Source organism: Neofelis nebulosa, chromosome 8, assembly GCF_028018385.1.
Source record: "Neofelis nebulosa isolate mNeoNeb1 chromosome 8, mNeoNeb1.pri, whole genome shotgun sequence".
Taxonomy (NCBI): domain Eukaryota; kingdom Metazoa; phylum Chordata; class Mammalia; order Carnivora; family Felidae; genus Neofelis; species Neofelis nebulosa.
The window spans coordinates 124,081,934-124,107,882 of NC_080789.1; the positions used below are offsets into that span (position 1 = coordinate 124,081,934).

Below are 25,949 nucleotides of genomic sequence, written 5' to 3' on the forward strand. Positions count from 1 at the left end.
TTTTTTTTTTAAATTTAAAACCCACAGTCATGCAAACTCTCTACTGTGCAGTAAAGGATTAACTCAGCAGGTTTGGGGTGTTGAAACTCTCACATTCCAAAGAAAGAACTGGCCCTTGTCTGGCTCCTGGGAGAAAACCTCTAAGCCCTTGGAATATCCCACCTGATAAGAGTGTCTTTGTATATCGTGGGTCTTGGATTATGTAAGATAGCTTATTCTAACAATATGATTTGTGTCTGTTTTGATTCACCTGGAGACTGGGGCCATGCTGTATCAACATGACCTCGTGGAGGCGCTAGAGACTAGAGATGAGAATAGTCACAAAGAAATTCATACCTGCGTGACTGACCTCTGTAAAAACCCTCGACACCAAAGCATGGGTAGGCTTTCTTGGTTGGCAACAGTTGGGTGTGTGTTTTTACAAATTGCTGCTAGGGGAATTAAGTGCCTTCTGTGCAACTCCACTGGGAGAAGACAACCAGAAGCTTGTCCCTGGTCTCTTGTGGACTCTGCCCTATGTGTCTTTCACCTGTATTGATTTTAATCTGTATCCTTTTGTTATAACAAATGGGAACCTTGAATATAACAGCTCTTCAGAGTTTTGTGAGTCCTTCCATTGAGTCAGTGGACCTGAATATGTTCTTGGGAACTCCTAAAAACACTCCAATTAGGTCTTCTCTAAAAGGTCGATTTCAGCAAGCACCGGGTTAATAAGATTTTGTTCACTCCTACTGTCTTCCTTGACTGGAATGATTTTCTTCCCTCTTTGTCCATTTGTTTTTTTAAGACCCAGAAATTACTATATGGTGCCCATTCTGATAAAGCTTCAAAATTGCTGTGATCACATTTTACTTTTATTATTTAACTTTCCCCCTTTATATAAAATTTCATGTACTTATGTATTATTTGCCAAACTTGATTGTGAACATTTGAAAGCTAAGATTGGTATCATATAAAATCATACCTAGTATATCTAAAACATAATTTCTTTTCATATTAGAAATTCAAAATATTTTTGCTAGTCTGTTAAAATTAAGGATTTGCATAACCCCTGAATTTCAATATCTATGTATATATTTATATGTAATATATATGAATCCCTATTGATAAATATTAACATACGCACTTATACATTTTTCAAAATAAATGGACAGCATTCAACTTTTGTCATATTTTCTTATAGTACTATTCTGCAACTTTTTTTTTCACTTGCTTTGCGATGAGTTCACATGATGACTTTTTCTAAGAATCCTTGCCAGAGATTATGTACCATGGCATGGATGAGCATAATTTAATTCAAGTGGAATGTGAAAACATCTCTGTCAACAAAGAAGACCGTATCTATCATTTTGCCCAGACACGATCCATTAGAGCTCAGCTATTTTATGCCTACCATCTGTGTTGAATAAGCTTAAGTGTGGAATAAACATTAGTGTGTGATTTGCCATCCCAAGTTTGAGAATCCCTTGTTGGTCAAGGCCATCTCCGGTTACCCAAAGAGATTTGACATTTGGAGTCTGTTTAATTCCAGATGAATTAGATGACGGTTCTTCTTCTCCTTTTTTCTTTCACGTTTGTTTAAATATTGAAACGCGTATTGACATTCTCTTTTGCAATGGGGATTATTGATTTTCTAAAAAAACATATTTTGGGAGTCACCTGATCACAAGCCATTTTGAGAGCTATAAGTAAGCAAATGGAATAGATAATTTTTAAAATGTATTCACTTACCTCTTCTAGATGTATTCAAAGCCAGTGGGAATTAATAATTTTTACCTTATATATTAACTAGGCACTACCAGATCTTAAGTTACAGGTCAACTGAAATTTCATCTTAAGTAAGTAGCCCTTTAAATTGTTAAATTAATCCCAGGAAAAGTACAGGAACACTGCATTTTGCTTGATTTATTAACTAAGCCCCCAGTTATATTGTGTGAAATTAGGTCCTACTGAAAATATATGATTCAGTTAAGAAATTCATTCATTGATTCACAATTGATTCCCTATCAACTGATCTGCAGTTTACTAATTGCTAGGGTACGAAGGATTGAGAATGGCAAAACACAAAAACATTTGACTTGAAAAACCCATGCAGTTTTGTAACTTGCAGTGCCTTAAAAATGAGCACAAATGGACGCTGACTTCTTAGTAGTTTGCATCCACAAGCAATTATATAAACAAAAGGGTATATTATATGTGTATGTGGGCATGTGTGTGTTTGTTACAATCACTAAGAAAACCACCCTTACATTATCTCTGAATTCTTAAAAAAAAAACCCAAAACCTAAATATCCCTTTTAAGAACACCTTCCTCTCTCCACTGAGCCGCTGCGTTGTTTTTTCTAAAATCCAATGATATTAACCATATCATGCTCCAGCGTATTGATTTCCTGACATTCTTAACAGTGTTCGCAAAGAGGCTCTCTCCTACCCTGGAATCACCTGGAATTCCTGTTGAAAGCAAATTCCTCAATGTAGCAGAATAAGATTCTCTGGCAGTTTGGGTCCAGCAATTTTCATTGCAAATGAGCACCCCAGGTGATGCTTACTACACTGAAATTTCACAACCGTGGACTTCCTGTATGAAATGTTGATATGGCAGGCACCTTCTTACCCTCCCGCCCATCCTCTGCAACCTGTTCTCATGCCCCTTGGTGCCCCTGCCTGAATGTGCTGTGTTCTTTCATCGCTCTGCCTTTGAACATGTTATTACTTATGTCTGGAATACCTTCTTTGTCTCTAATTAGTAAATCCAATTCAACTTAAGCTTATCTCTTCTAAGAAGCATCTCCTTTTTTTCCCACTCAGAAGAGTTAGCAACCCTTTCTCAGGGCCCTCCCCCAAAATCAAACACTAGTGTCTATTCTTACACTCCAGTTGGCTGCTTTTAGTTCATTTTAGACTTCAGGGGTACATGGGTCAAAGAGGGGTTGGAGTGAAACTGCTTGAGTTAGAGTGGTGGCTTGGGCACAAAACAGGAGTGAGACCTTAGGCAAGTTATTTTTCCTATCTAAGCTTGTTTCCTCATCTGTAAAATGAGGTAAGGGAGGTTATGTACGGGCTAAAAGTAGTGTTTGGTACATAGTCAACATTTAGCAAATATCAGCTGTTTTTAATCCCCCTATATGTTTTTGAAGTAAGCATGCAGCAAGGTCGACAACTGTTGAAAATGAGTAAGTGAGATTCTCATTTTAGAGTCAGCATTTTGGAAAATGTGTAGGAGTTAATTCTGTGTCCCACATCAATGTGAAATGTGTTGTATACTTAAAGTCCTTCATCATCACCTTTGGGAATTAGTATTACAGAATCTTATGAGAGAACATCTAAGTTGCTCTCAAACATGGGTCAAATCTTTATCCAATATTTATAAATAGAGATGACGTGGTTTTGCAAATATTCCTCAAAAATTGATTTCAATAAAGTCTGAGCTCCTAACTATGATGGGTTTCCAATGTTTTTATTTTCAAGTTATTCCTCTCTTCTCAGCGTTACTTAATTCTAAAACAAATTGATAGAGACCTGCACTTCAAATTGATTGTACTATTCTCCACACAGTTTCAATGGGGTGCTGATTTCAAAGGACCCAGGAACCGTGTTAAGTGAACCCCATTAAATAAGGCAGCCTAGAAAACACACAATACTCTCCTGGCTTGGTAACCAATCAAGAGATTAAAGTGTAAATCTCATCTTTAATTCATCTCAGTTCTATAGAAAGGGTTTCAGAAATATGACTCATTTTGCAAGGGTAATACATTCAGGCAAAGGAAATAGAGTAAGTGTGAGAATGTATACAGAAAGGCTGAGAATGAAGCACATCTCTTGCTGCACAGTTAAACATGTGCCTTTCCACCACGGAGATGAAACATCTGCAAAAGAGAATTTGGGAAAGAAACTTCACCGAATCTTAAGACTTGGTTAGGAATCAGTTTCTAGATCAGGAGTCAGCGAATGTTCTCTTGAAAAAGCACCAGAGAGTAAATATGTTAGGCTTTGCAGGCTATATACAGTTTCTGTTCTACCAGCTTACCTCTGCCTTGTAGCTCAAAAGCAGCCATAAATTCCTAAAGAATGGGTGTGGCTGTGTTCCAATAAAACTTTATTTATAAAAACAGGAAGTGGGTCAAATTTGGCCCACTTTCTGTAGTTTGCTGGCCTCTGTTCTAGATTATTATATAAGAATAAGGATCTGTAAAATAAAGATCTGAAAACTAGAGCAAATGCCTCATCAGGCTGTCTCATGATTTAAAGGGTCCTTGCAGCTTTATGTGTATTTAACAGAGTGTGCTATCTTAATGGAAAATTCAATTGTACATTTAATAAATTTTCTTGCCACAGTCTTCAAAAGTGTAAAAAATGATCCTCCAGCCTCAAAACATGGAAAGTTGCTTTAAAAAAGCAGAAACATTTCAGCTTATAATTTCAGTTTATAATTATATGGTTATAACTAATAAGACACTTTATCATTAGATAAAATAGGTGATAGGTAGTATGGAGCTGTAAGAGATGAGGAAATTATTTTATTTTGAAATACTAAAAACTTTAATTGGAAAACTAGGTCATAAAATTGAAAATGTTGATTATAATAATTATTCTCAATTAAAAAATAGTAAAAAAATCATATTTTATATCCCATATGGGTCATTCTTGTCGTTCCCAATTGCCTCAAGCATGAGAGGGATGATTTCACTTCTAAAACCACTTCTGCTAAAATTGAGAAACCTGATCTTAAAATTTTCCAGAATTCTCATGCCTGAACCACTCATTGCATAGAGCTCTGGGAATGACAGATGAATCTAACTACACAGTAATCTATTACAGCGACAGTATTGTAAGGCAAATTATGAAATTTTACATCATTCTAATATGCAAGGATGTGGAGTTTGTTGTCCTTTAATGAAAGCCCTTGATATTAGGGGCAGCTCAGAACCATAATCCAATGCCAATAAGAATAGCGATCTGCAAAATGCAGACATTTTGTTTTGTAGAGGAGTTTCAGATGGAAAACTGGGTTCAAGTCCTGTCTGATATCTAATATCCATAATTTTGTCTTTCATACATGTGGCAGAGTAGGTGTTATCCAATGCTAAATTATCATTAATTTTATTTCCCACCCAGTCTTTATTGAGTATATATTAACTTACACCTATGTATTAATCAAATTGGAATCATAACATGTGATAGCTTGCTTTTCCACAGTAATAACAGAGTCTGGGCATTTTTCCATGTCTGTAAATATCCCTTGAGAGTTTATTTTTAATGACAGCATATACTCCATCATATGGCTTTATGAAAAATTTATTCAACCTACATATGAGAATACCCATGTCATTTTAAACCTTATAAAAGTATTCATCATCATCCTTTCTGCAATTTGATAAATTAAAAATGATATATCTTACTTTAGTGAGCATTTCTTCCATTACAGGTGAGGATAAACTTTTAAAACATGTTTACTGGCTCTATGTATTTCTAAATTTTTGAACAGTATATTCATTTATTTTCCCTATTTTATTTGATTATGTTATTCATTTGTTTTTTTTTTACAGGATTTCTATGAACTGAGAGCAGTAAACTCTGTTAAATATATTGCCTGTCTGTTATTCACCTTCCTATTCTAAATATGATTTTTTTTTTACAGGAAACAGTTTGTATTTTTACATTGCAATGTTTGCTTTTCAACCTTTCCTTGCGAGGTTTCTTTCTTTGCTTTTAGGGTCAGAAAGGCCTTACTACTTGACTTGGCATTAAGTAAAGTTTGCCATACTCTCTTTTAGTTAGTCCATTATTTATTTCATTCCTTAGTTTTAATTCTCTAATCTATTCTAAATTTATTTTGATACATGGTATAAAGAACCACATCCAAATATACAAATTTTATTAATCCAGGTGGCTGAGAGTCCCAGGATCATTTGTTGACTAGATCTTTATCCATTGTTTGGAACTGCACATTTTCTCACATAATAAACTCATATGCTAATGTCTACTTCGGTATACCTTTCCATCGATTGCTTTGTTCTTTCTCGTACAATTCCTATAATGATTTCATCATTATGGTTTTATATCACGATTAACACCTAATAGTGTAACTGTTCCATCATTGATCTTATTTATATTATTTCTTGAGTAGTTTCACTCATTTATTCTTCTCTGTGATTTTTACAATCACAGTCTCATATTCCAAATAACAGTCCTATTGTGAATTTGGAAGAATATGGAAATAAGTGACATCTTACTACATTCTAGCTTTCCATCCATTAAAATGTTTTTTCAGGTGTTCTTTTAAGTGCCTCATCAAACTTATTTTTTTTTCCTTATATAGGGACTACATATTAAATTTGTTAGTAGTTATTTTATCTAATTTTGCTACTGTTAAAGGGCTTTAATCATTGCATTTTCTAAATGGTTATTTCTGACATGGAAAGTTATTGATTTCTGTGTACTTATTGTGTAACTGGTACCTTTATTTACAGATAACGATGTTGCTTCCCCTTTCCAATAGCCATGTCTTATATTTATGTTTCTTTTCTCTGTGCATTAACCAGAAATATAGAGTTCTATTACAAAATAGTAACAGTCACATCTTTGCTTTCTTCTTTATCTGAACTGGAATGTCTCTAGGCTTCAATGTTCAGTATATTTTTTTCATGGTTGTGAAATAATATTTATTATTGTATTAATACTCATCCTTCTATGTCAGTCTGTTTTTTTACTTAGGAAAGAAATGTTGGATTTTATCAAAAATTTTTCCCATCATTTTCCAAGATGAGCAAGTGATTTTTGCTACTAGCGCTCTTAATAGCATTAATATGTATCTTTGAACTATGGAATAAATTTATTATTTGGCTATGTTTTCATTATTTTAATTCTGGGGGTTTTGATTCTTGGGTTCTAAAATTCTGTACTCCTAAATAGTACAGAGTATCTATGAATAATCTATAGCTAACATCACACATAATGATGAAAGCCTGAATGCTTTCTTCTCAAGATCAGAAACAACACAAAACGGTTACTCTCACCACTTCTAATCAACAATGCACTGTGCCGTTGAAGAGCCAAGGAGAAGTTAGTACGCTAGAAAGTGAAGCTTTGGGAGACTCTCAAATCGTAAATTGCTTCCCGCTTTGTGTGTTTCCTATAGAACTGCAAAGTAAAATGAGAAGTCAACTTGTAGCTTGATTAAGAGGCAAAAACAAGGCAGCCACCAGAGTACAGAAGAATTAGTAAACGGCCGAGACTCATAACAACCCTCATTAGAGATACAAAGCAATATACATCATAATTTTGGAAAGTTTAAAAGTAATGCTTTTACTGAAGAATGACAAAATCCGCTAAAAGCCAAAGGGTATCTTAGGGTTAAATGTATAGAGTTAAATGGGTCAACTTTCTGAGCGGGGTGGAAATTGCAGGCTACTGGAGGTATTCCTCTTTTTAAAACCCTGGGATTAGTACATATTACTAAATGAAAGCAGACATCGATAGTCCTAGAGCATCTGTCCACATGGTCACTTTCAGAAGCCTGCTCTAGGATTTGAAGACGAGAGTAGCCAGTGGGGTTTCCTTGGTGTTTTCCCTTCTATGAGATCTAACCCATGCTGCCTCCTGACCGAAGTGCCTGGTTCCTTTTCCCAAGCGCAATCAAGGTTAGAGCACCTTGCCTGATGACACATTTGTTATCCAGTAAAGGTTACACAGTTAAAGATGAAGTCTTCAGTTTACCAGGGGTTATTGACGTTTAAGATCAAACTTGTTATCCCAGCACCATGAAGGCGATATTTCTTCATTGATTGATCTTAAATACGGCTCTGGCAATTAATCTGAGTCTGGCCAAAAACACGTTTTGACAGTTTGGCTCCTTATTTATGAAAGATTTTCAACTCCTTTGGAAATACCATCACTCTTTAAAGAAGATAAATGATAATCTGAGGCTGGGAAATGGTAATTGAAGGAAGGCTATTAAGACAAATAGTTTCAATTTGTGTCCTCAAATGACATGCACGAATAAGATGTCATGTGATTTTTATTTTAGAAAAGAGAGATTGTATTTCTTGGTAATTATTTCCAACCGTGAAATCAATAATTTTACAGCTTTTAGAATGTACGCATTCCATTTAAAAAAACAATGGTATATTCCACCCAACTAAATGTGCAGCTTTGGGATCTTGTATCTGGACATCATACTAGCACATCCCGAAAAAACTGGGAGCACAGCACATTGCATCACATTAGAAACGAGAACTTCCTTTGCCTTACTAAACTCTCTTTCTGAATCCTGGCGCTAAGAGCAATGGAGCCTCTCGACTTGAATATTAATAATTAATAACTTGATTAATCATTTTCAACGGGCTGAGACACTGCCCGAAAAAAACCCCAGCAACCTTGTTTCATTGAAAATGGCTATAATGGGGAAAAACAGGGGAGGAAAGTCGAGGTTACCGACAGTGTCGGAGCAAGTTAATAGTTGACGTGTTTTCACACACTGTCAGGTACTCACCCTAACCTGGCAATCCTCCTCACAATGACTTGCATTTGAATACTGCAAAAAGTTATGGTTATATTATTTCGTGGGAAGAGCACGAGTTTTAGAACCGCATACACAAAACTGGGTTCAGGGCTTGACTCTGACCTTGACTGTGAGCCATGGCAAGTAGTTACCAGAGATTTGGTTTCTGTAAAATCAACCTTCCTTGTGTTTCAGCGAGAATTAAGCGGGATAATATGGATGAAGCTCTTCTGGTGTTTGACACAGCAGGTGCCTAAAAAACGTAAGCTATTTTATGCTTTTTTTTACCCTCCATGGAACCTAGCCCTGGTCAAAAGTGCTTATTGGGAAAGAAAAAAAGACACTGTAATCTAACATATAATTGAAAATCTATAGGATATCCTCCAAGTCCTGACCCAGCTTCTTTAGCCACTTCTTTTTTAGCTTCTTAAAAAAAAAAAAAGAGGAGAAATCCCTTCAGGATGCATGAATTTTTTCAGAATTTAAAATTCCTTGCCAAACATTCAACTTTGCTATCTTGGTGCAACAGAAGTGAGAGCTGAATCTTGAGGGAAAGAAAAAAAGCTTGCTCCTCCTGGCTGTGAGCCACTGAAGCCAACAGTCACAAATAAAACTCCTGGATGTTTCAAGGATTCCAGTTTTTCACGCCCTTTTAAAAATCTTCTTGACTTCATACCAAATGTTATACTTAAGTGGCACTTTCAAATGCATAAAGGTGGACAGAAAGAGCAGTGACTTTTACTTTGTTGTTGGCTCGGGAAAAGGAACATAAAGTCTTGGGGGCTTAGGCGTGCTGTGCTTCTGTAAAATGCTATCCTTTCGCCAACAAATTTTTATTCCATGGTGCTCAGATTAGTGGCCTCCTGGTCTTTCAGAGTTGTCTGTCTTCTTTAGGAACATCAACGATGCATGAATCAAGTCACCCATGTTCTGGCAAGATAGCAAAGTTAGACTCTGGCAAGGAACTAGAAATCCCATTGATGAGCCAATTGACTCATAAAAAAAAAAAGAATGAAAGAAAAAAAAGGTCTTTATCCTAATTTAACTTTTGATATATAAATAGCTTCAGAATTTTACTTAGGATGCTAACATTTGCAGAGAGGTGGGATAAAGGTGGTATTTCTCCTTTCTCAGAACCATAGCATGAACTTTACCCCCGTTCTGAACCATAAACGCTTAGGAAAGGACTATAACGGATACAAGAGACCATTCTGTTTGTCACCACTTCTTCAGAAAGAGTAACCAATAAACTGATCCAAATAAATGCCCTTCTCTCTCTCATATTCTCTCTCTCTCTCTTTCATTGCATAAGAGATAAAGTGTTTCTAATCACAGTGGATTTGGGTCCTTGCAAACGACCTGTAGAAAGAACGGTTGCATTAGGAAGGTTAGCATTTCTAAGTAGGAAAACCTGCATTAATCACAGATTTTCAAGTTCTGCTCAGAGTCCAGGGTTCAGTGTTGGAGAGGGCTGCACTGTCTGATGTCATGGGTGAGAAGGAGTTGGGAAGGCATGGCTGTGAAACCTCTACCAGATATAATTTTATCTGTTTTGTATTTGGAGTTTCATTTTTCAAAACTGTTTCTCCTGCTTGAGAAGAAAAAGGTTGAAAATAATTTTATTTAATCATTTGTATATCTCACCCCATTAATTAATCTAGGCTTGTTATCACTGTATTTTACAATGTAATTAAATCTTTCAGACAAGTACTGTGAGCTCATGTAAAATATGATAACATAACATTGACAGGAACTCCAGAGAAGCAATTTTTTTCTTTTTCTCTCTGTATGCCTCTAGAAGATGTAATTTAAGGCATTATAATATCAGATGATAGTGCCTGAGTGAGTCTTATAATGACCAGCAGAACACTGTTTCTTAAAAGGATTTGTTTAATGATTTTTGGATAATGCACTTTTACTCTTCAAAAAATATTATATTTGTGAGATAACTTTTCCAGGATCTGAGCTAAATTAGAATAGCTTTTATACACCTGTAGTGGTCCAAATTCATTAATTTATATTAATCAGTCAACCTTGAAAAGTGTCATTGTTCCATTTCATCTATTTATTTTGGTTAAAGAACATTGTATTTCTCCATTCGTATATTCAGCTCATGGTAAATTCAGTATCATCCTCTAAAGTCTTAAGTGTGATTATTCCAAGTAAAAGTAAATTGATTTTGGTGGAAACACTTGAATACTTCTAGGGTTTGCCGCAATATTATACAAGATGGGTTTTCTTATTATTTTAAAAATACATGTGAAAAAAAGTACATGTGAGAGAATTTTGAAAGATGTATGTATATATATGTTATATAAAATACTATGTATATGTTAAACAGAGGCTTTTAGAATATAGAACTTTGTTTTCTTTTAAAATTTTTTATTCTCTCCTCATTATAAATCTGTGAGCTCACCTGGAAAGGTCTGTTTCTAAGATTGCACTTGGTCCTTCTAGATTACCAACAATGTATTAGTAAATTCATTTCACTTTAGGGAATGATTCCAGTCATAAAACAGTGTGCTGCTTCCTTATTTCCTTGCCTTATTCTACATCAGATTTGCCAGGCATATAAAATATCAAATTACTAAATGCTAATTCTATTAGAGTTTTATGCAGCTCATGTGTACAAATGTTCTATGTCTTATTAAAGGCAGCAAAAAAAGAAGGATTTTAAGAATTTGGGTGTGAAGCAATTTTCTGCTTCATAAAATACAGTTAGTGTCACCTTATGTTAACAAATATTCTTGGATACGTAGTTTTTTCTCCTTCAGATTTGCTTTTAATGAAAGTGACAGTATTTCAGAGCACACCCCTTTAAGCCCGATAAAAAATATTTATGGCAAAAGCTATGCAAACATACACAGAATGGATATCTAGACCTGAATCTTCATCTTCTTCTTCCAGATCACAGACCCATCAATTCAATGTCTTTAAAAAATTTTTTTTAATGTTTATTTATTTTTGAGACAGAGGGAGACACAGCACAAGTGGGGGAGGGGCAGAGAGAGAGGGAGACAGAATCCAAAACAGGTTCCAGGCTCTGAGCTGTCAGCACAGAGCCTGATGTGGGGCTCGAACCCACGAACTGTGAGACCATGACCTGAGCTGAAGTCGGACGCTTAACCGACTGAGCCACCCAGGCGCCCCAATTCAGTGTCTTAAAAATCTTTTTTAGTATTCATTTTAAAACACTAGGATGTTAGTTTGACCTGGTCCTTTATTTCCTGCCCGTGTTTCCTTAGGTGATAATCATTAGAATTATCTCACTTATCTCAGTGTCGCTGTTACTTCAGTTATATGACCAGATAGTCAATACTTTCTTCCAAAGCAATGTATTAGGAATACATATTTTACTTTTTTTTCCATTAAACGTATTTGTAGTATGTCCTCCATTTATCTGGCAAACCTCTCCTGTTAAAGGCCAGATAATTAATACCTCAGGCTTGCAGGCCATTTGGTCTCTGTCACAGGAATTCCTTTATGGAGAATAATTAATTATTTATGGAGAATAATTGAACTAATGTAGGAATTCCATCTCTGCCTCATGTCCTGATTATACAAATGCAGCCACAAGGACTCCTAGAGCTTGGTGTTAGGTAGGCTGACCATACAATTTATGGGACAACAGCTTCGCTTTTGAGAGAGGGAGGGAGAAAGAAATGGTGCATGGGGTCAACAGGCGTAGGCCCGTCTGTCCTGAGAAAAGTGGGTATGTCGTTATTTGGAAATGTACCTGATGGTCACACTTCACGGACCTCTCTTATTTACAAATTTTGTGTTCGACTACGATCAGCCTTTTCAGTCGAGACTTCTTGTAATTTCTCTCTGTCGTGTGGGTATCTTTGCTCATTTTGTTGTTTTAGACAATCTAAGTTTATGCTTGTATACTGAAATTTAAGTCTCTGAAATATTTTATGCCCATGCTTTTGAAATATGGCATCGAGGATTACTGCCTCTTTTCGTAGACTGAGTGCATGGGTCTGAGCACACCCCTTTATATTAACACTTTATATTTATACTCCATCTTTGATATATGGGTATAAAACTTGACATGGAAAAAAAGCGATACAGGACCGATTTTCCTATAAGAAATGAACACTTTATACACCATTTTTGCTGTATGCAGTTTTAAAGGATTACTCACAAATCTTTTGGTTTTTTTTTTCCCACATTGGAACTCTGTGTGCTAATTTTATTACCTTCTCCTAATTCATGGTTTTTCTTTACTTATTTTTTCTGAGGACTTTATCTTGCCAATCGTGCACTTTGCGCAAATATAACCTCAATACTTGTTAAAGGAAAGTTTATATGCATCTGTCGCAACAAACTATTCAAGTACGTGTTGGAAGACTTTAGTGTAAATAAGCTATTAAGACCCTTTTGGTAGGCAAGGGAAGGGCTTCTTCCCCTGTCCTGGTGGCCATCTGCTTTGGATTACTTGACAAAGCTGCATGTGCTAACACTAGGCATAGAACCCTACAGAAGAAACTCCAGCCCTAGCATTTATTTATTTTTTCTTCATCCCTACAACCTTCCGTCCTTCACAAGTTTTTCATTTTAAATCCTGGCTCCACCAAGTTGTTATTAGTTTTGTGACCTTGGCTCAGCTCCTCAATGTTCCTAATTTCTCATTTACTTAATCTATGAAACAGGGAACTGAACACTTACCTCCAGATGTGATTGTAGGGGCTGGATGAGATAAAAGAATTAAAAGACTTTAGGGGAAATGAAGGCTTTCCTGTGATGCCTGACACAGGGTAAATACCAAATAAAAGGTAGCTATCGTAATTACGTTAAGCACCTCCAGATGTAAGGCATTCTCACCCTTAAAACAACCCTGTGTCCTTTCTTTCAAAGCTCATGGGATTCAGCAGCAGCAGTGGCAGCAAATCTGGGTAAGGATAAAATAAACCCATGTGCTGATGAAGTGCAGGGGACGGAGAGGTGAATTCTGATCAGGGCACAGGTCAAAACAGAGGTCTTCTCTGGGGGTCGGAGATGCTATTTTAGGAAAGTAAAATCTGTACTTTAGGACAACCTATCATTAGAAATCGTTGCAGCCAAGGTCACGATTCATGGAGAGAATCATTCCCCCTTGACTATGAATTGTCATTGAAGGAAATATTCTAGAGCTGAGAGGAAAGAGAAAGTGACTCTAGGAAAGAGGAAAAAAATGGGTCTCGCTAATCCAGAATTGGCAAATCTCTCTATGGTATCCCAGAGAAGGAAATTTTGAATGCTAATCTTGTTTAACCAATAAACCTTATTTTATCCTGAAATACTTTCTTCTTTGTTTTCCCTAATAATGGATAGCAGCTCAGTCAGACTGCCCTAAAATCATATGAAAAGATACATCTCTAGAACAGCATTACCTAGATGTTCTTAGAACTAAAGAACTAACAAGATTATTACACACATGACTGATTTACTGGATTTCGTGCACTTATCCACCAATGATAGCATTCTTATCATAAAATTTCCTTCAAAACTCTGGGCAGGGTAAACTTGGATCTCTGACTCAGGACTTGATAGTAAATCAACTCTTTTAACATTTAGACAATTTCATAAAAATCTTAAGTAAAGGAGTATGCTTGTATCTAGAAATATGACATAGTTATATTTCAGCTTTTCTCGGGATTCGATTTTAGCAGAAAGCAAAAAATCAGAAACTATCGCCATGACATTTTAATCATTTTCTTACATAAGTCTTTAAAGAGCTAGCTTGAGTATGAACATTGTATTTTGAATGTCCTTGTATATTTTCACATTAGATTCCTAGCAAAACAAAACAATTAAACCATAAACTACTAATTAAAAGTTTTCTCTTTTACCCTATCAGTCTTTTCAACATGAATGTTAATCTAAGGCTCCTTGATACTCAGCAGTCATGTCAATTCTTTTTAACAGAAGCTAACTGTGAACTTTGTGTTTTGCTTTAAAATGTTTATTTCCTCGTCCTTTATGCATCATATTTTTGTCATAATAATTCAACACCTACTGTTTTTAAAAAACAAAATTGAACAAAATCAATCTCATTCTTGGACAATTAATTTCTAATTATTTCCAGGGGAACTTGTTATTATATTAGTGCAAGCAAGCTAAGGGAATGGAATATATAATTTAGCACTAACATGCCCCATTTTTGGATACTCCATACATGTTTTTAGCTCGCATGTGTTGACGTTAATAGTTTTCCAAATTATGACCGTATAAAATGCAGTTGCCACAGTCAGCGCACAAGCAAAACTTGAAAATCACTTGGATACTCTTGAAAAAGCAGCTATAAACAGATGTGATACTAAATAATTCTACAGATTTTATTTCTAGCTTGCCAAGTGGTGCTCAGATGGAAAGCAAACACAGCATTCACTGCCTGGAAAATCAAAGACAGCTAAAAAGAATGCCTTGAGATTTCAGGTGGGACTTGGGAATCAGGAGACTTGGCTACAGCACCTGTTGCTTTCGAGTCTGGAAAAAAGAAAGCTGGTTCCTACTCTGTATTCACAACCAGCTTCAAAGACTGGCAGATGGCCAGTGGCAAAAAGGAGACAGAGGCCAAAATGCAAACTAGATGATTGGCAGATAGATGAAAAGATAGATAAAACTACAGTTCAAGACTTTAAAAAAAAAAATAGAATTACATGCAGTTTATATCCAAAAGGCTGACGAATCAACACCATTTCACCAGAGGAAAGAAATTCAGTCTATGTATTCAGAATTGTTAATTTTCTGCTTGTGAAATGTTCTTCAACTTCAGAGTTTTCTGAGAGAGTATCCAAAATTTCCTAATCTACTTTAATATATACATTTCCTTTCTTTGTTTTAAAAATATATATTTGCTTGTTTACTGATTGATTCAGTGTAGATACTATGTACGTGTGATAAAAATTCAAATGCTACAAGAGAAAATATGATGAAATGGCAATATTTTCTCTTTCTACCAATTTCCAATTTATGGCAGTTTCCCCAAAGGTCAACTGTAACTAGTTTCTTATGGATTTTTTCAAAATTATTCTCTATATCAGAATTTTTGCTTTCATGTAATGGATAAAATAACACCATAGCTCGTTATACTGTTATAATTAATTCACACAAAAAGAATTAGCACACTTTTGTTAAATCTAGACTTGGAATGCTCGAAAAGAAAAAAACAGGCTTTAATCTTGTATTCTTAAAACACAACTTTGTTTATGTCGCATTTCAGAACAAGCTCATTAATTGAAACACTAAGATTCTTTATTTAGATTTGAGAGGATTATAAATTGCACTAAAATAAATTCAAAATTCAATTAATCTCTTATAAGCACTGCACACCTAAAACAATTATCTTGGCTGTATGGAATTTCTAGAAGCACCATAAGTTCTTTCAGAACAGTGAATCTCTACTTTGATAGCGTAATTTTAAAAAAATTCAGCAAAGATGATCCAATGATTTTAACAAGCTAACAATGTTCCAAAATCTGATTTATTTTATATTCTGTACTTCTCTAAAAAGTTCTTTTCTTTTATCAACATCTCTTTCATTAACTCGGAATAGATTTTTAAAAAAATTTAATAATGTTTATTTATTTTTGAGAGAGAGAGAGGGAGACACAAAATCTAAAGCAGGGTCTGAGCTGTCAGCATAGAGCTTGATGTGGGGTTCAAACTCACAACTGCGAGATCATGACCTGAGCTGAAGTCAGATGCTCAAATGACCAGGCACGCCCTGAATAGATTTTAACAAGAAATATTTTTTTATCTTCAAAGCACTTTTTCTATATTTGTCTATTCCCAAGTAAAAATAAGTGTTTCCATGCAACTTTGGCATAACCATTGCAGGTTTACAAGACTCTCAGCCCATTTGTGCAAGATCAGCATTTCCACTGTGCTCCTCTCAGATTACCACAGAATCCTCTGAAGAGGTTTATTAAAAAGTTCAATCCCTTGACTCCACTCTGGACCTACTGAATATGAATCCCTTGGTGAGACTCAGGGAAATCTGCATTTTAACAAGCTCCTGTGGCAATTCTTAACTGTACTAATATTTGAGAACTACTGAACCTACGACCACTCAGAATTAATGAATATAAGAATCAAATATACCTAGATGAGATATGTATTTCACATTTCAGGATACAAGGTCAAAAAACTTTATTGATTTGTCCAAGATCAGTCAGCTAATTGTAGGCTGGACCACCAGGTATTCAGAAATCTGGTCTAATCTATCTAGGACAACAAAACATGACTGCCTCTCTACTGTGAATTTTGGGAATTGTGATTCCTTTTCAATCACTCAGGATTGCTTCCTCAGTTCTGGGCTCCTCCTGAACCTTAGCTGGCTAGTACTAACAAGAACCCACTAAAGAGAATCTCATTTGGTCTAGATTTGGGCTACTGTGGTCACCAGTTTTAGACCTATGGGAAATTTATCCATTCCTGCTGAGTGTATAATTAAAGCTTAATGTTTCTCTGACACCTTCAGTCAGAAATGACAGCATTCTCTTCTTCCTGTCTATCATGACCAGGCAGCATACAAGAAAGCATTCCAATGAATTTTTCTTTAATTAAATAACTTTTCTGGATCTGATATTTAATAAAAGACGCAACCTTCTATCAAAGACAAAAATAGAATTATGTTAGTTATAAACGGCTTCATATTTTGCATTTAAACCTTACATTCAGTTTATTGAAATTATTACCATTTTCAGCTATCAAAATATTACTAATCAGTAATTCTGATAAGCAGACAGAAGTGATTGCAACTTGAAAGAAAGTCAGCATATTGAAACATAGATCAATAAAACTTTATGTAAAATTCTTGAAGCTTGGTGAGTTCTAAATTTTTTCACGTATGTCTATCTCTATCTCTATCTCTGTCTCTATCTCTATATCCATATCCATATCTATCTATCTATCTATCTATCTATCTATCTATCTATCTATCTATCTAGTTAAAGCACTAGTCGGGGAAGAAGAGAAAGAGGTAGTGAGAATCCCAAACAGGCTTCTGCTGGCAGTGTGGAGACTGACACAGGGCTCGATTTCATAAACTGTGAGATCATGACCTGAGCCAAAAGAGAAAGTGGGATGCTTAACCGGCTGAGCCACCCAGGTGCCCCGAAGCTCAGTGAATTCTAAATGTCCACCTGAGAATTGGTGCATTTCCAAGTAGAACTTTATTTGAGCCCAATCCACTGAAATAAGCCTACGAGTATAATTAATTTTGAATCAGAGCTGCTGGATTTCCCAAATAGCTTCTATTTATTAGATCTGGACTTCACACCTTATCATCAAAGCCAATGGGTTTTCTTATGTGAAAGAATCATGTAAATGTGTAGTCTATAAGTAGCCTCAAATATAAACTTAGGTCATAATGTCAGAAGGGTTATGGCTATGGTTTTTCCCAGGATATGAAAGGTACATTTAAATAAGCACAATTATACTCTACTGATTAATCTTAATTTTACAAATTTCAGAGCGTGTCACATATTCCAAGAATACATGATATATCATTTGACAGTTGTGCGTTTTCTGATCCTCTCTTTTCAATCTTAACATCTTGGACTAAATTAAGACTTACAACTAAATTAGACTAACAGAATGCTTTATATGGCCCTCTAGGGATTACAGTGGAATTGTACCTTACTTGAGGGCTAGATATTGAGGTGAGAAAGTAGGTAAAAATCTGACTGAATCAAAATATGTTTGGAATTCCCTTAGTACAGTTCTTTCAGAAGCCTCTCTTCTTCCTTAAATGTTTATTTATTTATTTTAATAAAGAGAGAAAAAGAAAGAGTGCGTGAGCAGGCAAAGGGTAGAGAGAGAGGGAGAGAGAATCCGAAGCAGGCTCTGAGCTGTCAGTGCAGAGCCTGATTCAGGGTTTGATCCCACAAACTGTGAGATCATGGCCTGAGGTGAAATCAAGAGCCAGGTGCTTAACAAACTGAGCCACCCAGGTGCCCACAGAAGACTGTCATTCTTTAATAAAACTACTTCTTCCAAAGTCAGTATGGACTGTTGGATTTTGGCTGACCCTCGGTGAAGCTGTTGGCTTCCTTTTAGGACCATGTGGTATGAAAACTACTCTCTGTTTCCTTAAACCCTAAAGTCACACTCAATCCTGCAGATGTGTATGTATGTTTAGGGGTATGTGGAAAGGAAACCGAAGGGGATAGGTATATTCAAGTTTCCTTTGGTGCTTGTATTCAGAAGCATACAATTGCTGGTTGTGGAAATTTGGATTGACTGCATTATTTAAATTTGTTCTCTCCATTTCTCTCTCCACTCAAACTTAGGTAGTTTAATTTCTGTAAGCTAAATGAACAGATGATAATGAGTACATTCTACCTTCAAAACATTAGCTGTGCCCATGTAAAAAGGATTTTTCATCCTTAATTAATTTAGATTGATAATACATTTTATATCATTAGTGAGTTACTCGCAACTATTTCTGACTGGATACACTTCAAAATTTTTGAAGCCTAGTACATGTGATACATTTTTCTACTTCTCTTTTTGTTACTGAAAAGAAATCCAGTTCATTCAGTAGAAAATAACAGCCAGTGCCATCGTGTTTAAGGAAATGCAGTAGAAATAACAGGTCAAAATAAATATAGAGCAGTTATGCAAAACTATTTTTCCTCATCTTATACATCTTCTTAAGTAAATATGTGATACTACTATTCAGGAGACACATGCCTTTACCATTAGTGGGGATTTACCTATTCTATTCATTCTTTTGATGGATGGAGTCACGGAAAGTATTCATTCTCCAATTTTTACCAGTAGCCTTATGACTTCGATTGGAGCTAATAAAATGTGGAAAATTCTGGAAAAGTGAGACACCAAGAGACTAACTCCCCAGTATGCAACATACTTGATTATAAATGTTGACACTTTATGCCAGGCATCGGCTTAGTTCTTTCTAGAACCATTTGGTTGATACTGAAAAAAACCAATGGATGAGAACAGCCAAAGTGACCAATTAGAATTTTCATGAAAGTGGAAATTCCTGGCCTTGATCATCTTCACGATCAGTTCAACTGTATGTGTTGGATTGTTGTATTAGTCCAGGCATGGTGTGCTGTAGAAGACATTAACATGAGTAAGACTACATTTCTTTCTACCCTTGAAACAATTTACGTTCTCTTATTTCTCCTTTGTTGATTCCTCCTTTTTGTCTTCAACTCTGTGTGGCAAAAATTCTAATTATGCACAAGAATACATAATGAAAAATCATACTTATTCTCATGTCTGTGTCTGCTCACTAGAAACAAATATTATCATCAGTCTCTTATGTATTTTTTCCAAGGTATTCTTTGTCTATGCAAACAAACATGTAAAATAATTTTATATGATAAAATTAGCATATTTCATATCTCAGACCTCATTACACTATGCCAGAGGCTAGCTCCTGGAATCTCTTCTTTTTCCTTTTTTTTTTTTTTTAACATTTATTTATTTTTGAGACAGAGAGAGACAGAGCATGAATGGGGGAGGGTCAGAGAGAGAGGGAGACACAGAATCCAAAGCAGGCTCCAGGCTCTGAGCTGTCAGCAGAGTCTGACGTGGGGCTCGAACTCACGGACCGTGAGATCATGACCTGAGCCGAAATCGGACACTCAACCGACTGAGCCACCCAGGTGCCCCTCTCTTCTTTTTTCTAAAAACACTTTCTCCACAGTTGATCTCATTCAGCCCCATGAATTTAAATACTATCTTTATGATAAAGATTCTCCAATCTGAACCTCAAGCCACAACTTCTTACTGAAATTTCTGTTTTCTATATTCCCATCTACTCAACATTTCTACTTGAAGTCCGATAGACAACTCAAATTGAACTTGTCCCCAGATAAGCTCTTTACTTCTCTCCACCTCTCTATTTCTTGTGTCATCTTACTTCTCTCAGGAAAAAAAAAAATGAATGTCAGCATCCAGCAAATTACTCAAAGAAAAGTCTACAAAGCAGCCTTGATTTTTATCGTTCCTTCTTCCTTCACTTCTAATCCATTCATCTCTCCCAATCCCCATAATTATCATCCTTGTCTAAGCAGCTGTCATCCCTTCTATAGACTATTGCACACACTCTCTACTATTCTCTCCCTTTTCAATCTTTCTCCACACACACACACACACACACACACACACACACACACACAAAAGCACATAAAAACATAACTATTCTCCTTGGAACAGCCAGAGTTTCATTTTTAATTTTTTAAAGTAAACTAGATGCCACACATGGGACTCAAACTCATGGCCCTGAGATCAAGAGTCGCATGCTCTACCCACTGAGCCAGCCAGGAAAACCCAGAGTTTCATTTTTAACATATAATGAAACCACATCACTCCTCTGCTTAAGTTCTTCTAAAATCTAAAGGCTTCCCATCACCCTGAGAATGAATAAAACCCTTCCTGGCTTACAAAGCCTTCCATGTCTTGGTATTATGCAACCTGCCTGACCTCATTTGATCCCATTCTCCCTTCATGCTCAACTCTCAATGCTCCCAACTCACTGCGCTTCTTCCTTTCCTCACCAGATTAAGCTTGAACCCATGGTAGGGCCACTGTGCTTGCCAGTCCCCTTGAAATGCTCTTTGCTTTCACCTTGCTATATGTAGTTGGTCTCAATCAGATCTAAATGTCACTTCTTCCAAGAAGCCTTTCTTGGTCATGCAGTCCACAGCAACCACTGGCTTTTTCAAGCTCAACAGATTACTCATCATCAACTGATTTTTTTGCTTATTCATTTGTTTGTTTTCCCGCGTAGTAAGCTGACCTCTACCCTTTGTGAGGGCTTTGGCTTTAATACATGATTTCTGTTCAAACTACCCTTTGTGAGGGCTTTGGCTTTAATACATGATTTCTGTTCAAACTACCTCAGTGTTTAGACTAGTGCGTGTTGTTTAGATTAGTGTAGAAGGTATTCAGTAAATTAAAAAAAAAAATTTTAATGTTTATTTATTTTTGAGAGAGACAAAGTGTGAGCAGGGGAGGAGCAGAGACAGAGGAAGACACAGAATCTGAAGCAGGCTCCAGGCCCTGAGCTGTCAGCACAGAGCCCGACGTGGGGCTCGAACTCAGAAACTGAGATCGTGACTTGAGCCGAAGCCAGACGCTCAACCGACTGAGCCACCCAGGTGCCCCAAATTTTTAAGTGCATGAATGAGTGAATGAATATTTTAAGAGCCAAAATATATTTTCAACTAAAAAATAGACTTTTGGATGATGAAGGCTAATGAAACTAAGGTCTCTTCAAAAAGGCAAGGTTTCTTAGCATGATACCAGCAAATAAACTCCTGTTATTAAGAGTTTTGCTGTATTTTCCCTTATAATGTTCTGTTTTATTTCTTTGGCCATAGAACTCATCACTAGCAACTCTATTTTCTGCACACCCATTTGTTTACATTCTTATTCATCACACTAAAAATGTAAGTGCCGTGAGCAAAGTGATTTTCTCTTGTTTATCACTGAATTCACAATTTAGGACAGCAACCTGAACAAAGACACATTCAAAAATTTTTGTTGAATGAGTGAAAATAAAAGGTATTAGTTGAAAGTGGTTGATTCGTGTCCTCTCAATTTTTCAGTGAAGAAACAAAAGCATTCTTATCTAGAAGTAATGGGCCACCGATTCTGTGTAAATAGTTTCGATTATGGATCTCATTAAATGTTCTTATAACTCAAATTCCTTCAGACATGGGGTAAGCCATTACAAATATTTTGCCTTAGTTTTTGCTTCCTGAAAAATAGGAATTAGAGGAAATAAACAAACCAATTAAAATTATCTTATCTTTTTAGAGAAAGCCCAACTGGAGAGTTCAATAATCACCACCAACTGATTATCATTCAGGGGTAAATGAGCACAAATGAGAAAGTAAAAAGGATGGAAGAAAAAAATCTGAGAGGCACTTTTTGTGCTGCTTAGGATAAGGCTTCTCTTGTTTTATTGAATTTGTTAATAAAAGCTCCAAAGTCTGGGGAAAAGACTTCCGGGCAGCAAAAGCAAAGTTTTGAGGCTCACAGGTCTAAGGAGAAATTAATAAAATGCAGTGGGGAAATTAAATTGAACAAAAGTGCAATGAGCCATAGGTAAAGCAATTAATTAAGCAGGTTTTGATATGTATATAAGTGGGTTGCTGAAGAAGTAAAAATAAATCCGAGATTTTAAACCAGTGTTTGGTATTCAGCAGAACACCAAATGGTCACATGTAGAAAACTTGTAGTTTTTAAAGTAGTGTTCTTTGAGGACTTCCTTCCTTATTTATATGCATCGCCACCTTTCCTTTTTCCATTAATCTTTTAAAAAAACCTATGCTTTCAATAATATACAAAAGCCTTTTGCTTTTGCTTGATTCTCTTCCGCATTCTTTTTATGCCAATTTCAAAACCAGGCAATTTTCTTGCAGGCTCAATTATAAAAATATGTACTTTTCGGGAGTATGTCCACTACTTTTCAGGAAGCAATGAAGATTAACTTGGAGGTGGCACGACCGCAGGCTGGGAGTCACACAGATCTAGTGTCAATTCATGCTTAACCTTAAGTATGAATTAACCTCACTCATAACTCTTAAGAGCTATGAGACCCTGTACAAATAACCTAGTTCCTGTAAGCCTCAGTTTCCTCCATTGTAAAAAATGTAGTATGAGCTAAATACATTTGCTAATTCCTTGGCACAACGTCTGCCAGAGGAATACTTCAATAAAATGGAAGCATTAATATAAAGCAATTTGCAACTTGTGTGTGTGTTTTGATTGCCAAAATTGCTTGTTTATATATATATGTATGTATTTATATATATGTACTATAAATACAAATTTATAATATAAATATATGCACATAAATATTTGTATATTTTTACCAAAAATGTTTTTTTAAAAAATAATGAAATGATTGGTGGGAAATAGGTTTCTCAGCTAGTGTCCCGAATCTTCATTTATAAGTACATTATTACGGTTGAGAATTCGATTCAGAATCTGTCTGGGGTGGCTAACTCTCCTGGCTTTCCTCTGACTCTCCTGGCTTCAGCACTCAGATTCCTTCATCCTCAGAAACCCTTCCTTCTCAGACAAATCTAGTCACGAGTCCTTCGTTTGGAAGGTAATCATTCATTCATGCATCCATCCGTTTTTCTGCAGTACAAGGTACATTCTTATTCTGGAGATACGAAGGCCAATCGGCCTTAATAAAGCCACAGCCTAGAAAAGGAAACAAACCAGCAAGTGTCCATAAGACCTATGGTAGCTGCTGCTGATGGAGGTTTGCCCAGGACGTCTGAGAAATGCAGGTGAGGGGCACCTCACGCAAACTCATGGTTTCTGAAGACTTCTCAAAGGACGTGAGCACTGAACTGGAACTTGAATTAGGTTCACACCCTGCCAGGGTCTTCTACTCAATTCTTGTGGGAGTTTTCAGTATCACTTAACTATACATATTGAAGTGCCATCTCCTTAGATTCATTTTGGCTGTTATCTAAGCAGATTTTGAATAGCTTCTGATATGCAGGCAATGTTTATGGAATGTCAACAATATAGGAATATAAATGACCACAAACTGTCAGTTTGCAAGTAGTTCTTCCCGGGGTGTCTGGGTGGCTCAGTCGGTAAAGCGTCTGACTTCGGCTCAGGTCGTGATCTTGCGGTTTGTGAGTTCGAGTGCCGCGTTGGACTCTGTGCTGACGGCTCAGAGCCTGGAGCCTGCTTCGGATTCTGTGTCTCCCCCTCTCTCTGCCCCTCCCATGCTCATGCTCTGTCTGTCTCTGTCTCTCAATCATAAATAAATGTTAAAAAAAAAAAATTTAAAGCAGTTGTTCGCAACATGGAGATACAGGTAAGTTAAAATCGACTTTTAAGAGTGGTAATCTCCTGCTTGCTTTATCATTATGGGAAATTCATTGCGCAAAGGAAATTATTGGAACAGGCTATGCTGAAAACAATGCAGCGATTATAATAAATAATATTGTTCTATCCACAATACTGTACTGGTTGCCCCAAAGGTAGCAAGTTGAACATGCTTCCTAAAGCTTGTTATCAGGGAATTGACGTTCTATTCTTTATACTTCAATAACTTTTAAAGTATTCCTGAACATGCTGCGATCGTTGCAGCAAGTGCTGCAGGAAGATGATAAGACATAGGAGGCTTTTACAACAGAAAGCTCAGATGCAAACAAGCACAGACGGGTAGCTTGAAGACTCGGTTCTTCACCTGCAGGAAGAAGCAGACTTTTCACAGACTCTGAAGGTGGAAGGGGACTTCCTTCTGAAAAGACTGTAAACTGCACGGTGGGGGGGGGGGGCGGGGGGGGCAGTGATCACACCTATATCATTCGCTGCTGCTTTCCCAGCCCTTGCGACATAACTGGTGCACCAGATGGTCGAGTAAATAACAAAACACATTCAAAAGTCTTCACTCTGCATTTCCGACAAATGATCATTCATTCTCTGAAAAACTCGAGGGACTAAAAACTCCTCTGCCATTCATGAAAATCAAACCACGCACTCTGTTCATGTGGAGGTCAGTTAGTGTCACTTTATTCCCTAACTTTAGACCACATCTCTAATCTTGGCTAGTAACCTTTGAGGTATTTCCGGGAATTTACTAAGAATGTGCATGTGGTCACGCATAAACTGCGCTTGTTATAGTAATGATATGTCATACCACGCTTTCTGAAGAATATGGACCAATGGCATCGATTTATAGACTCCTCAGTCATAATCACCCTCTAGTTTAAACCCCATAGAAACTACAAATATATATCAGGTAATGATGTTATTGACTATAAAGGTTCTTGGTAATTTTGAGTGATCAAAGGAAAATTTTAAAACTCACTAAAATTCTGAGCAGTTTTTGCATTTTGGTCACTTCTGCATTTTTTTTTTACACGTATACATGTGTTCATATATACCTAATCGATATACCTGATACATCTAAAATTCAATGGAAGAGTTGGAAGCAACAAGTCTGTGAAATTTTTACATTTTCTGCATTACTCTTTTTTTTACCTTTGAAGTTTACTACACCAACTGCAGTTGAAGCCAATCTGAGAGGATACACAGGGGCCACAACCATTAAACTGGAGACATGCTAGGAAACAGGAAGAATAGGTTTATCAAGACTAATTGGCAGCATGGAGAGAAATTAAAAAAAAAAAAAGAATGCTCAACCAAAACTAAAATCCCCCACCCATCCCTATATACACACAGGATCAAGATACCTATGCATAAACAGATCAGATCATGAAACTTTCCACCTAGTTCTGTTCACATGGTAACTTACTAGGTAATGGGGTCATCTCCACAGCTGAAATATTGGTAATTTTTGACATTTGTAGCTCTACTCGGTGGTATTCATAAATTGTTCTTCTCCGGACATCTGTAAAAACACAAAGAGAAAAAAAAAAGCCTTTCAAGATTTCTTTGCCTATAAAGCAACATTTAATAATGAATATAAAATGATATGCTTTTC

At 36.3% G+C, this 25,949-nt stretch overlaps 1 protein-coding gene across 2 annotated transcripts in view; it reads right to left on the reverse strand.

The window, feature by feature from the left end:
• The window catches only part of PLXDC2 (plexin domain containing 2), a 449,881-nt gene that overhangs the window by 70,298 nt on the left and 353,634 nt on the right, over positions 1 to 25,949 (reverse strand). For both annotated transcript variants that reach the window (XM_058681754.1, XM_058681756.1), the window contains exons 8-9: positions 25,761 to 25,856; positions 25,487 to 25,568 (exon numbers count right to left, since the gene is read on the reverse strand). In XM_058681754.1, the coding sequence (XP_058537737.1) occupies positions 25,487 to 25,568; positions 25,761 to 25,856 (178 nt within the window). The remainder of the gene's footprint in view (positions 1 to 25,486; positions 25,569 to 25,760; positions 25,857 to 25,949) is intronic.